General features: G+C 50.0%; 1 protein-coding gene across 6 annotated transcripts in view; it reads right to left on the reverse strand.

Annotated features, from left to right (window-relative positions):
* Positions 1-410: 410 nt before the first annotated feature.
* The window catches only part of ATP2B4 (ATPase plasma membrane Ca2+ transporting 4), a 95,121-nt gene continuing 80,863 nt past the window's right edge, over positions 411-14,668 (reverse strand). For 3 of the 6 annotated variants that reach the window (XM_045787602.2, XM_045787600.2, XM_045787601.2), the window contains 2 exons: positions 13,526-13,702; positions 411-4,992 (listed from right to left, as the gene is read on the reverse strand). In XM_045787602.2, coding sequence (XP_045643558.1) covers positions 4,684-4,992; positions 13,526-13,702 — 486 coding nt within the window. In that variant the 3' untranslated portion in view covers positions 411-4,683. Of the gene's footprint in view, positions 4,993-9,933; positions 10,115-13,525; positions 13,703-14,668 lie in introns of all 6 variants that reach the window. The other 3 variants (XM_045787604.2, XM_045787603.2, XM_045787605.2) reach the window with 2 other exon arrangements.

A 14,668-nucleotide genomic window follows, 5' to 3' on the forward strand; every position in this document is an offset into this window, starting at 1 on the left:
CCTTCAGAAGCAGCCTGTTCAAACAGCCAGAGAGTTTGGCTGTCCTTCCCCATCATCCGTTTCCTAACAAACCATGGGGAGCCCACAAAGCCCTTTCCTGACCCTTTGATGTGTTCAGAGAGAGCAGGGAACTTGACTGAGCTCCGGGATGAAAGGGGCAGGGAGTTCTGAGTTCCTCCCAAAGCGAGCTGAGCAAAGCTTGTCCCGCCAGCGCGTGGACCTGGCAAGCAGGGCCGAGAGTGGCCAGAGGGCCGTGTTGGCGGAGAAGCGTGGCAGGGGCCAGTGACAAGCGGGGTTCTGGGCTTGCACGGATGGGGGTCTCGATGCGGCTGCAGCGGGTCCCTTCTGAAACTCCGACAGACCCGCAGGGACATTACCCGCAAGCGGAGACACAGTGAGGACAGCACAGGTTCTAGTGGGCATGGGTTTTTATTCTCAGTGCACGGCAGTACTGTTTCTGCTCGTCAGCAACAAGCTTTACTGGTTCCAAAAAAAAAATTTATCCCTTTTTTTCCCCATCTTTTCAAACTCCTCTTCATTCCGTCTCTGTGGACAACATATTTGCATTTCAGATTTGCCAGTTTACAGCATTTTTTTCCCTAAGAACCATATAAATACATGCAAAACATTGTACAGAGCTTAAATAATATCAGAATGCAAATACAGATTGGGCGCACCGTTAAGCCGAACTGCAAATGATGGCAACACACACTGGGGGACGCAATGCTTGGAGATCACCATGTTTGTTTATGTCATGCAGACCACAATAGTCAATCTTTTTGTTTTGTTTTTCTTTTTAATATAAAAATACCAGTGCTTGTTATACTAGTTACTGAAAAAAAAAAAAAAAGAAGAAGAAACTCAAAATTCCTATCTGCGTGCGGATTTGAAAAGAACAACGTAGATGGATTTGTTGGCACATACATATGGCAATTCACATACGGCATATATACAGATGGTGAGCAAACGCGAACCAAAGGCCAATTCGGTCATGGGGAGCTCACTTCCCTCCGTCTCTCCTCATTAAGAGGAAAGGGGACAGCAGGCCTGACAGCAGGGCTGGGAAGGCAAAGCAGTGGCTCTGAGCAACATGGAAGGGCGTCTGGTCTATTCTGAGGAAAAGGCTGGAATGGCTTCAGAAGAGCAGGCATTTACAAGTGCTCGTCCCCACCATGGCCGTGGGTGGTCCCTAGATACGGAAAGTGAGGAAGTGTGCACTTTGTGATGGTATCAGGGGCTGCTTCAATCGATCGGGAGGCAAAGGAAGCAGGAGAGAAAGGAGGCGAGGCATGTCGAGGTTGCATGCGGACCTGCCACACCCCCTCCCCAGCCCCGGGTTTTGGGCAGTGATGTAATCGCTCAGATAGAACTTGCAAACTCTCTCCTCTGAAGCTCAAGTCGAAGAAGAAACCCAGACCCTACAGAACCCACAAGTGTCAGAAGGACCGCGAGGTGGTCTCTCTGACCTTTAGGGACGGGGGAGCCATCATGTCAGAGGGCGGAGGGCGCCTCTGGGAAGGACCTAGCTCCAAGACGGTCACCCCGGCTTAGAACCGGCCCGTGTGACTTCCACTTAGAACTCTCTCCCCCATCTCACAGATTGCACACGACCTCTAGGGGAGGGAAAGTCCCAAATCAGGGCCTTGCACAAAAACTCACTAACGGAAAACTCCCGGGGCAAAGAACCCATAAAACACGGGTGAAAGAACCATGAAGAATGCAAACCCCCAGTCAGAGCATCCTTGCAGCCCGAGAGATAGTCACGCCTCGGGTACCACTCTGCCAGCTACTCATCAAGAAACAACATCCAGCCAAGGCCCCTGACCCTGATCACTAGTCACGGAAAAGCCCGGCACCCATCTCCATGGGGGACACACACTCGTCTCTCGCTGGCTGCTTTCCTTCCCGTCCACAGTCCACTGCCCGCTTTCCTAGGTTTGTCTAGGAGAATCATTTCCCTTCTCCCCATCAGACCCTTTTCAGATCTAAAGCACCATATGGGGGGAGAGCTTTATTAACTTACGCCATATTTACTCACTGCCAGCTGGATCACTACAACTGAATAGAAAAAACTTATATAAAAAACATATGCACATAAACACTAAACTTACTCAATTCCATATCAACAAAATTTATATTAAAAAAGTCTAGAACCCAACACATTTTTTCCCCTAAGTATAAAGATGGCTGTTTGGAGAAAGGAAGTACGGTGCATTGGTTTTAAAACCAGTCACAAATATACTAAGTCGCCTGTCATGTCGAATAGCTGGTTATGCGCTCCTTCCACAGGGTAACACGACAGCACTTTATTTCAAATCCTTTAAACAAAATACATATGGCTGACTCAAAAATATCCGTTTCTGAGCTAAAGAAAACTATATATTTTTGCATAATATTCTCTATTTTCTCTCCTACCATGGAAACTAGAAGACACACAAAAGCCATTGACTTGAAACAAGTAGACACAAGCCCTCAAGAGAAACCTGTCAGGCACCATGAGAGTCTTCTGGGAGCAGGAATGGCGCAGCAGCCTCCAAAGTTTGTTATTGGCTTGTTTTTCAAACTGATCTGAGGTAATAAAAGACTTGACAGAACGAAATCTTCCAATGTACTTAATAAATATATATGTGCACACCTAACCCCTCGGGTGAGCTGTTTTATTCCCACATGAGGATTGAAGACAGAGAAAAGATTGCCGAAGCGTGTGAGCTTTACAAAACCCAAGTCAAATATGGCGGGTTGCGTGGTAATGGGGATGGGGAGGGGGTGTTGTTTCTTCGCTCCTCCTCCCTCAGACAGCTCAGGTGGAAGGGGTGAGGGAGGAGGGAGCCCGAAGAGAAGGCTGGAGAGCATAGGTTCAGGCCACCTTACTCTCACGAGTGGAAATTTGGCCTCACCCTCCACTCCCATCACTCTTGAAAGAGGGGGACGGGCTTCATTTCTTTCATGGGAATTGGTAGACGCGAGTTAACAAACCCCTGCACAGAAGAGCTTACGTCAGCATCAGCGGGGATAAACATGGAGCTCCTGCAAACGTGGCTCCACCTTGTCCCATTAAGGAACACTTAAAAAAATCTCTTAGTGACGTCCCCAACTCCGGAGAGGCAGGTGGGGAGAGGGTGCTTTGGGCAGTGTTCAGGGAAAGAAGGTGCAGGGCTCTACTGTGCAGAGTCGAGCACATTTCTGGAGAGGGCCTGGAGTGGGGCATGTGGGAAAGAGGAAGAGTGGAAGGAGAACTTTCCAGGGTGGGTCTTTTGCTCCTTTAAGTCAGCAAAATGTCACTAGAGCCCACTTGGGATGCGTATTTTCAAAAAGCAGAATATGTGAGAAATGTTGGGGCCTGTTGAGAGACCGGACGAGTTAGGGGCCACGACAGAGCAGAATGAGAAAGCTGAGGGGTAGGTCAAAGCTGGTACTTGGGCACCTAAGCTCAAGGTGTCTGGTTTCTCAGAGGAAGGTTTCTCCGAACCTGCTAGTATGGCCCTTTGGCCTCTCCCAAGCCTTCTCAGTACTCACTCCCCCAACAAGCAGGTCCTGTCCTAGAAGAGCCTTGGCGGAAGGCTTTGAAAACAATAGTGGTCAACCGAGGGAGGGGGCACAAGAGTCGGCTCTGATGGTCTGTTTTGTCCTGGACCCGCCAGCTGCTGGTCCCCAATATCCCAGTCCAGTTAGAAGGCAGGGTCATTCTCAATCCATTCTTTTGCCGCCACTTTAGGAACAGGAGAAAGCTCAGGCTTATGGTAAAAACTATGTAACGAACATATGCAAGCTTCACGGTCAAGGCTGATCTCCCTGGCACTTAGAAAGGACACACACCTAACAAGATGGCAGTTCAGAAGTGGGAGGTAACCTGGCAACAACAGAAACACATTCTTGCCAGCTCTCAACTGCTTCAAGAGGATCCCATTAGCAAAGCAACCTGTCTGCCTCTAGGACTAAACCAAGGATTCCAGTGGGGCCAGAAGGGTGACTGGCCAAAGTTGATTCACTCAGCCATGGCCATCCCACTTTCTTAATCATCACAACTTAAAAAAAACAAAAAACAAAAACAAAAAAACAACTAAGTAAAAAGAACAAGAAAGGGTGGCAATAAGGGAGACAGTGGCCACGAAAGACCGAAAGAAACCTAGGGAGGTTTGACTAGAAGGGCAGAAAGAACTAGAGGGCTTTAGGTGTAAGTTTTGAAAATGGGAAAGTCATTTTAAAAACAATGACTCTACAGGGTGATTCTAAACATTCCATTCCTACCTCAACACATTTCATTTTGGGGACATTTGTCCCTTGGAACCCTCGACTTAGCTTATAAATGGCACAGACTCATAGGGTAAAGTCCAGAAGTCAGGAGATGGTGACATACGTATGTATACTGGGGAGAGTCTGGGTGGGGGCAGATGCCAAGAGGATTGTCGTCATTTCTTTCAAAATGACAACTGATACACCCAAGGAGTAGATCCTCCCATTCATTACCTGCCTGGGGTTTGACCGGGTCCTGCTACAAACCCCAACTCAAGGTTAAGTCGGAATCCTCGTAGGTCTGTGCTCTTGCCTCTTCATGGTCAGGTGGGGGTTCACACATACTTGGGAGCAGCTGACATGACAGTGAAAAGTCCCATCGTCACCTTACAGATGGGACAGATGAAAAAGGACATGGGGAAAGTGGGGATGGGAGTCAGAGAACGAAGTTCAAACGGATGTCTCCAGGCTGTGTAGAGGGCTGTCTGAGTGGGAGGCCACAATTTGCACTTGGCTGCAGTCCACCGCATTGTTGTTTTTGTTGGCGTATGGAGGGACCTCACCATCCAACAGGAGCACCCTAGTCCCGGCCTTAGGACTGTCCAGATTTTCCTCATGCTCATCCAGGAGTGGCGTCCGTGGCACCTCCTCGTCTATGGCGAATTCAGGGTGGGTCATGAAGTTGTGGATGGAGTTTGGGTTCTTGGGTTTCTGAATGCTCTCGTGGAGGGAGCTATGGAACGCCTTGACCACTTTGATCTGTACCGGGGTGGGGGGGGGGGGAGAAAACACGAAGGTGAGGATTGGCCAGTAGAACAAAGAACTGGCGGTTGGAGGAGAAAAACAAAACCCAAGTACAAAACGCTACCGCTTAACAACCAAAACCAAACACATAAGAGGGTAATGATTATGGAACACTAGAAACGGCAAATTTCAAGCATGGGGGGTGGGGTGGGGTGAGTAATGGCAAACAACTGAATATTTCAAAGCTGCATTAAAAAAAAAAAGGTAGAAAACCCAAAGCAAGCTTGGCATTCCCAAACACTCCATTCTTAAAATGAAAACAGAAAACAAGGATCCATTAGTTCTTTTGGACGAGGGCAGGGACATCGGAACCGGGTGCAAATTAATAGCCGAACTTTAGCTGAACTTAAAAGATGATTCAGACAATGTGGCTTTCTGTGTCGAGGCCAAACATTTCGTGAACGTGGAATGGAAACATTACACACTGAAGTTTGGTTATCTGTTTAAAACCCTTCAAGAGTGAAACGCATACCAATCCGGACATAATACACTTTGGGTGATAGGTGGCCACGGGTACCGTGCAGCAAGGCAGACAAAACACTCATTTGTGTCAGCAGCATGCAAGCAATTAAAACTCTTATACTCTCCAGTTTAATAATTGCTCTTTCAGTCAGGAAACATGCATCTGTGTCTATCCCCCCACGTCCGCGTGGCCCCTTCCCCCCCGGCAAGCAGTACTCCGCTCCTTCCGTCCCTCCCCTGGCAGATGCGGCTGAAACACGAGTATGAGAGGATGCCTTCCTCCTGACTACGGAGAGACGAGCTGGCTCTCACAGTTCAAGTGCATGTCCCTGCCTCTGGTCATAGCACGTGTGCCCCAGCTTGCGGCTTTCTCCAGCTGTTTCTACACTGGGAAGGGGAACGTGACCTTACGTGGAGAAGGGAAGGGATGGGGCCGGGAGAGAAACCATCCAGTTGGAGGCCGTGCTACAGACAAGTGGCTTTTCTGATGAGGCAGATGAAGAGGATAGAGAAATGGAAACACCATGTGGCTTTAGCGGGCCGAGGGAAACGCATTGCCCTATAAGATCAAAGTCTCTTTCTACCGCACAAAAAAGGCAGGGATTCAGTCAATTGGAAAAAAATAAACCACAGTTGATTTCTGTGGCCAGCCTTTGCCTTATCCACGGGCACCAGCTCTTTTGGGAGCCTGCTTTTCTGAATGGTAGGGCCTCTCTGAAGTAGGATTTATGAACCTGGGTTGGCAGAACTGGGGTCGGGGGCAGTAGGTTGCATCCTGAGAGATTAGAGACAGAGGCCAGGGGAAAAGAAAGTGGCTGGAGGACAGTTGTAGTTGTGGGGAAGTGGCTGATCCTAGTCTTGTCCAGAAATTCTTCCCTCAGGAAAGAAATGAGGCTCATGCAGGAGAGACTGCTGTGGTAGGAGGGGCAGAGGGAGGAATGCAGCATGTTGGCCTAGGGCCCCGCTCCCATGCCTCTGCTGTTTCAGCAAAGAATACGTCCCTGGAGAAGAGGCAAGAATGTGCAGACAGCAGAGACACAGAGTCAGGCAATGCTTTCTATCACTGTGTAGACCCTTCAAGACTAATACACGAAGAGAATTCACTAAAGTTGTGTCTTTGCTGGCTAAGGCTTTCCTCGTCTTGCCTCACTCCACAACAGCCTGGTACACCCACCCAGGACTGAGGGTGCCCAGGGCTTCGAAGGCAAAGGGCTCTCTGCCTCTCGGTAGAACTGGCTCCACACTTCAGCCAAGAAGAAGCAAGGAACCTGGGCACACGTTCGCCATGCTAACCAGAAAGTAAGGACCTACGTATCCATCCTTCTATGATTGCCGTTGACCATCTGATGGGTGAATTTTACCTGTCGTGTTTTCTTTGCTCCAGACCTAGGTGAGATCGGATGGAACAGAGGCTCCATTTGGTCTTCCGGAGGCCCCAAGCTTTAACTGATTTCCGTCAAATCTTAGAGCAAGGCACCTTGGATGAAGTGAGCCCAAACCCAGTGCCTTCTCCCTGGTCAAGAGATGGGTTCAAAGCCATACCACCCCCTGTAGGAGGGATGACATAGCCCACACTTTTCACCTGCTCTTGAGATTTCCAAGTTTTTTTTAACAAGGGCCGCAGAAGACAGGAACCTCTATACCACCAGCTGGTCATCCTCAAGGTCAGTGAGTGTCACACTTCTTGCTTCTATTGTCTTTTGAAGCCAACGAATACTTAATGAAAATAATTATATGTGAAGTCCATTAGAGAAAACAGATTTTTTAAAAATTGGGGTTAGAGTCAGGCTCTGGAGCCCTGTTTTCTGGCTTTTCCTCTCACCTGTTGGGGTGACCAATTACACTGTTACGGGTAAACGATAAGGGAGATAAAAGTGAATTGGAATGGGTAGATGGAAAAAATAGGGAAAAGGTCTTCTTTGGGGGAGCAAGGAACAGTCATCCGGCTAGACTGCAGAGCTTCTAGAATCTAAAGGGAAACCAGCATCCTGCAAGGGAAGCTCGAAGGAAGAGGACTCAGGGAACGAGGCGGCACCTCTCATGGCCTGGTGGCGGAGAGAAGGGTGGGGGTGGAGGGCTCGGGCTGTGCCAGAACGGTCCTCAGCTCCAACACTGGCCTCAGAGCATATGTAACACATGCTGATAAACAGTCACACAGATACATTACCACCGATTGACCCAAGCAAAGGTGGCATCCTCCTTCCCTGACGGCTGGTGTGTGAGCAGAGTACGGGGAGCAAGACGCAGCCAGTGACGTGGCAGCTGTGAAAGCTGCAGGCACTCTCCACTCAGCCCGTCAGCCCTTGCTTCCCCACTTATCATCCCCCGAAGCCTCCGAGAAATGGCTCTTCTGTAGCCCCTGTCCTACAGGTAGAAGTGGTTGATTGACGGGCAACTCTTTCTCATGTCTCAGGAGTCCCAACCAGGCTGGACCTTTCGATTAGGTACGAGGGCTAAGAACCACTCTCTGGAGCTCAGGGAGTGGCAGATGAAGACTCCATTTCTTCAGCTAGATTCTACAGTCTTCTGTTCTCGCTTCAGAAACCAGGGGAAGAGAAGGGATCAGGGTTTTCCTATAGAGGGAAATCTTCAAGATTTATCTCCTGAAGGTTAGATAAATAACTGAATTCACTTGGAGATCTGAAATGGGATAGGGGTCCTGAAATGCATGACTATTTCTTCTACAATGTCCAGGTAAGAAGGAGGGCTGGAGAGAGAGCAGGTGTGGCTGTGTCTCCTGACTGAATTTCTGCTTTGAGGGTCTGCAGCTTACCCTCTATCGGCAATTCCACAGAGCCCGATGGGCTCTGTCTTCTGCTTAGTGTCTTTCCACTTTCAAATCATTGGGCCAGCTGACACTAACCCTTCCTCACAGAAAGGCATGATTAAAAAAGAACAGACACTAGTTAGAAGCACAGTGAAAAGCTAGAAGAAAAAAGGAAATAAGAGAGGAATATGGAAGGACTGGAGGGAGCCGCTCTTAGATATTTGCAGGGTAAGACTTAGTTCTTTGACTGCCTTTGGGCCTGAAGAAATATGTATCTCGAAAACCCCATTCCTCATATCTCACACCAGAACACTTACATTTGGCTACAAAGACAACAAATAATCTAAGTCTGGTCAACGGGCACAGCTCACAACCATGTGAACCACAGATAAACCAACCGTTCTTTCTTTACTTCCCCCACCTTCTGGGGCTTGGGGGGGGTAGTTTGGAAGTGGGGGAAGAAGAGATAAGTAAAATAGTCAAATATCTGAAGCTCACAATAGACTTAACACACAGAGACTTCTTCCCCACCAAATACCTTAATAGCACTAACAGCAAAGAGCCTTCTCTCTTCTCTGTATTCCATCTGGGGAAGGTAAAATGACCCGGAAGAGGAAGGCATGAGCATTAGCAAGAATCCAAGCATCTACCGACGGGAACACCAGATCTTAGGTTAAACACTGACAGCACTCCAGCTGACGGGCTGGCTGAGAAAGGGGCTCCTAAAACTTTATGAGCAAAGTAAGGCATGAAGGGCGGGCTACGGTTGAGACAAACTACAGAAAAGGGGAAGCAGAAAACCAAACCAAACCAAAAGTTGCTCTTCAGAAATTCCTAAAAAGAAAAAAAGCTTGAGTGAAGAAAAAGAAGTTATTTGGACCTTTGCATATACATTTCTCCTGCCTAGATGTGAACACACTGATTCTTAAACCAGACCTTGGTTTGACGTCCCTGCAAAGTGGAACCTGGGGACACTCCGCCCTGTGTATGTGAACTGAACACCTTTTCTTCACGCTCAGCTATAGCTTCTGTGCCAACACTGCCAGCTCACAACAGAGCGGTAGCCCAGAAGGACTGTTATTATCGGCCAAGTTCAACGCTGGCTCAATGATGAGGGATCTCCTGGTAGAAAAATCCATGGGAAGGGTAGCTCTCTTCATACTCTCTTCCAGGAGACCTGCTCCCCTTGCCCCCCATGAAGAGAGTGCTGGGTTTTCATTGGCCTGACATCACCTCTAACCTCAGGAGATCAAGTTTAGACTCAAAGGAGCAGGAGGAGAGGAGAGGAACAACAACATATCCAAACAAAGCAAAACAAACAAACAAACAAATAAAAAACTCAAAGTAAAGCCAAACAAACAAAAAACTCAAGGAAGAAACAAGCAATGCAGAGGAACGATCAGAAAACAGGATTATTGACTTTAAAATGGTTATGGTTTAATAGTTTTTCAACATTAAAAAATAAAATAAAAGGGCACACAGCCTGGTTTGGGAGTGGGATTTCTGTCCCATTTTTCTTCCCTGGAGTCAGAGATCAAAGGGAAAAACCAAAAGGAAAAGATAACCACGGTTCGTTAAAGTGGATGCCACGGTTGGTTAAAGTGGATGCCACGTGCTCTCTTGTGGTCATTTTAGCAAATCATGCATCATAATAGACTCTCACTCACTGCCCAGAGTAGGAGATGAGACAGCAGCAGGAACAGAAGTGGTGGGGGGAGATGTGACTGGCGCAACTGTTACATAGGATGAACTAGGAACATGTTTAACATCAAGGTGCTGCCCCATGGTCTGTCGCTTTAGGACTCCCTTAAAAGAGGCTCCCGTCTGGAATGTGTTAATTACGTCGATCTGCAAAGAATCAGACAGTGAGACAGCTTTGCTCCACAGTCCAGAGAGAGAGGGGCGGGGCGGGGGAGGGGGGAGAAAGAGGTGGTGGGGGGGTCCTGGAGGGTTAGGGAAGGGGGGTGGAAAGTGCTGGGAAAAGGGGACAGGAGCAGGAGCAAGAGAGACGTTTCCCTCATACACAAAGCAATGGTGAGGAGAAGGGGGGGAAACCATTAATTGCACAGCACACTTCATTTAAAGAACAATTTGCCATGGAGTCCAAATAGCCAGCCAGAATCCGGTCTTCTCTTCCCTTGCAGCCTATGAAGGACATTTTAGGTGTGCGGGTGTCCAAAAGTATCTACAATTTAAAGGGACTTCTCCACCCTGGGAGCTTATTCACTGTGTTGACCTGTACTCAAAAAATAAGGCACGCGGGGCGCCTGGGTGGCACAGCGGTTAGGCGTCTGCCTTCGGCTCAGGGCGTGATCCCGGCGTTATGGGATCGAGCCCCACATCAGGCTCCTCCGCTATGAGCCTGCTTCTTCCTCTCCCACTCCCCCCGCTTGTGTTCCCTCTCTCGCTGGCTGTCTCTATCTCTGTTGAATAAATAAATAAAATCTTAAAAAAAAAAAAAAATAAGGCACGCCATTTAAGACAGAAGGCAAAGCGTATAGATTAACTGGATTTTGAGCCTCAGGAACCCCTGAACCAATTAAGTTGACCACCGATTTTTGCAAATTTTGCAGGAAAATAATTCCTGCATTTAAAGAGAAAAAGCTAGGCGGGTAGTAGGCCACACACAGGTGGCTGGGGTGGAAAGTCTCCTAGACCACGACTGCTGGGCTCACCTGCTTCTGGGTCTGCTCTGAGACCCTCTCTTCTGGGCCTGAAAGGGACAGGGTCCCTGAGCAGGGAGCTCAGGAACCCAGCAGCCAGGCTCTTTAGCGAGCACACCACCAGGACTGGGGGTCCTGAAATGTCCGACAACGTCCGACAATAACTCGGTAGCTAGACCGAGGGCGGGGAGGAAGACGTGCCGGTCGGCGGTGGTGGTCAGTGGCCACGAGCGGGTGGTCTCTGGTTTTCTGCGTCCTACTTCTCAGAGACACATGATTCATGCCGTTTGGTTACCAATGACGGTCTGGGTCTGGGGCCTGGGATCAACTTACTGTCCTTATCCCCGACCCCTAAGTGACAAGGAACAAATCAAAAGGAATTCCTTTATCCTTCAGGGTCTGGTGGAATCATCTTGAGAAGGCCCCCAGGCTTAATACCAAGGGCTGACTCCATTCATCTGACTTCATTTCCCCAGGTGAGAAGGTGGCAAAGTGGGCGCTTTAGAAGGCACACAACTGTTCTTACTTATCAAGCTTCCTGAGAAGCCATGGGATGTTCAGGGCTCGTTTCTGGATTCAGACCAAAGTCAGAGCTAAACTACCATTCCCCTTCATCACGTTATATAGTTTTTAGTTCCGGGGGACGGAGGAGCCTGATGCCATGGGAGGGAAGGGGCTGCACGTGAGAAGGGGGCCGCTACGGGGAAGAGACTTTCCCGAGTGCTCATGCGTGTCACAAGGTCCCCACCTCCACACTGAAAACGGATCCCAGGGTTACCTTCCCAAAGCTTCTGCTCCCCAGTGCTTTCGGGTCTTCCTAAACTAAGGGGCCCAGGATGGGACCATTGCTGCCCCCCCTGCCTTCCCCCCTTCCGGTGTTTCAACGAGAATGACAGCAAGGATCAACAACCCGGACAGAGGGGGTTTCGTTCGAGCCCTGCGAGGGTGACAAGCTGCTGCCAGGAGACAGCTCCAGGAGTCCGGGCTCGTCTGCTTACAGGGCCGGGGGTGCGCCGCAAAGGCAGGACTTGGGTGACCGTGGCATCCTCGAGGGTTCCGTTTGCCGTCTAGGTTTAGGCTTGAATGCCACTCTGGCCTAGCCGCCTCGGGCCCCCATGGGGAAAGGCAGTTTACCTAAAGCTATGCAGGCCGTGCATCTGAACCCCGGGGTATAGCGTCAAGGGAGGGGGAATTGGTAGCAGAGGGGAAGGAAGATCCGTGAATCTCAGCCCCCCCAGGACAGAAGACTGGCGAGGGGCCAGGAGATGCCGGAACGAAGGAATCCTGGCTAGGAAAAAAAACAATCACATAGGAGAAGAGGAGGCAGTGACCCTGAAGGGAGAAAAGGAGACAGGTTATTTTGAAAGGAGCAGACCTGAAGGAAAGCACCGGGGCTTTCGAGACAGGAGCCAGTGGCCTGGAGGGCGGGGCGGTGTTTGCAGGTCCCGGGGAGTTTCCCTCTCTGGGGGGAGGAACTCGAGAGAGGGGAAAGGAGCCCCCATGCTTTCCTAACTAGCTCTGCCTTCCCACCTCCATCACGGTTTGCCTATGGGAGACAAGTCCCCAGCGGGTATGCAGTTGTGAGGATTCCTCTGATCTCTCTTCCCTATGCCCGAAGGAGGTGGGCTTGACCAGGGAGCTTTCTAAGCCATTGGCAAGGCTAATTTTAGAGAGTGGAATTTGTTTCTGGGATCTCCAGCCAACCAGCAGAGAGGAATAGGCCTGTTCTCTGGAGACGGGAAATCTCAGGACTAATAAAATGGAGGCATATAGCTAGGCAAGAACAGGGAACGTGATAGAATGACCAGGGCCTAGACCAGCCCGCCCACCCAGGAGCAGGTGGTTACCGTTGCTGCATGGAAAGTGGGAGGAAAAACGTTACTGTGGGGCTCCCTGGGCAGGGCGCTTAAGAGCACCAGCTATGCCATTTCAGAAATTGCGAGAAGGGAAAAGTTGGAGGAAATTATAGCTTCTTCCTTTTGGGGTAGCAAATCTGAATCCTGCAAAAGATACTCAGGCATTGAGAGACTTTTGTCATTGATACACACTGAGCCATCAGCGTCCCCACCATGGCCTTAAAGTGTGAGCGGGGAAGATATGAGAGGGTGCGTTTCTTTTACAAAGATCCCTCCAGATGACAGCTATGTTACCCTCTCAGCAGCTTGAGGCTGTACACGTGTATGCTGGCGATGCTGGCTTCGAGATGTTGGTTAACTCCTTCCTTCTGAAGGGTAGGGAAGGACTGAACATCTCCCACCCTGAGGTCAGGTCTGGTGCTTGCAAGAGACCTTACGCAGGAAGCTTGCTGGCCCCGTGGAGGGTGGCAAAGTGGGCTTTAGAACCAACTGGAAACTAAAGGATGAGGCTACCAGTTTGTGTCCGGTGCTCTGGGCCCCAGGACTACTCTCCTCACAGAAGAGCCCAGAGAGCGGCTGCTGCCGGTCTGTCCTGAAGCTGGGGAGCTCGGGCTGCCTTAGGGCAGCCAGTGAGCCTTAGGGAGGGAAGAGATGTGGGCCGTCCAGAACCGCTGCCCTCCCCACACCTCCCAATGGGGAGACAGCTTCTCCCGGGGGAGGACAGGCCACCATCCGAGTACCTGAGTCTGGATACGGTTCAGGCCCCGGAACCAGAGGATCTGGCCGCGGCGCAGCTCCATCTCCGCGTGGTCGATCTCGTCCAGCCCCTCCGCGTCCTTGGTGATCTCCTCTTTGGCGGTGCCGTGCCCAGCCTCCTTCAGGAACTTCAGGGATTGGGTAGGTATCGTGGAGATCACCTGAGAACAGGTGCAGCAAAAGGAAAGACACCAAAATCAGGGCGAGAGGGCGGCCACTCAGCTCACTTGGTCAGGCCCTCGTGTAGTCACTCGTTGCCCCCTCATCCATTGGGGGGGGGGCAGAGTGGGAGAAGTGTCAACCCAGCCGGGCAAGCACCCCTCAGGGCCTACCAAATGGCAGACCCTCAGGAAGGTTTTCTGTATTTGTGGACACACGAAGGAGAACTGCCATTCACGTGTTGGGCCAGCCATCTGCCTGGTTAGTTACATACTTGGTTCTCCTTCTGTCTCAGTTCCTCCTTTCCATTTTGCCACGTGTCTTTTAGGGGAAGTAGAATTATAATGCATGGCACATGGTAGGAAGGGCCAGAGACCAGGGCCTGGGGGAAAACAAGTCTGGGGATAGGAGAGGACGGTCACATTGCATGTGTATGGGCAAAGGCAAGAGAAGCTTTGGAAGGGAAAGACCCTCTTCTAGTTAGCATGTGCAAAGTAATTCCTGTGTTATAAAACGAGGGTGAAAGGATACTAGAGGTTTTCTTGGGCTTGGGGTGAGGAAGTGGGTGGGACAGGCCAGGGAAGAAGGGATGTACGAGTATTTTCAGACATGGGGCAGGAGATTGGACTCAGGAACCTCAGTCTATCAGTTCTCAACACACGGACGAGGAGTAGACAGGGCTAGGATAGAGAGGGACTGCATGAGCAGTCCAACACGGAGTCAAGGATTTTGAAATGGGAAGAATGTCTGCTTTTGGATGACTGGAAGGAGCTGCTATGATACGAAAGGAAGGCTGTTATCCAGTATCCAGGCTGCGTGGCCACATGTGAGACTAGACCCAGATGGGAGTTTCAGACAGATGGTGAAACAATCAAGCTTCATCCAGGTGTAAAAGGGCCCCTCTGGTAAAGAAACGCCACTAAACAGAACAGGGTGGAGAGACTCATGGTAGGAACTGGGACAGCAAT

This window comes from Ursus americanus, chromosome 2 (assembly GCF_024610735.1).
Source record: "Ursus americanus isolate L20-20 chromosome 2, mUrsAme1.1.p, whole genome shotgun sequence".
NCBI classification, from domain to species: Eukaryota; Metazoa; Chordata; class Mammalia; order Carnivora; family Ursidae; genus Ursus; species Ursus americanus.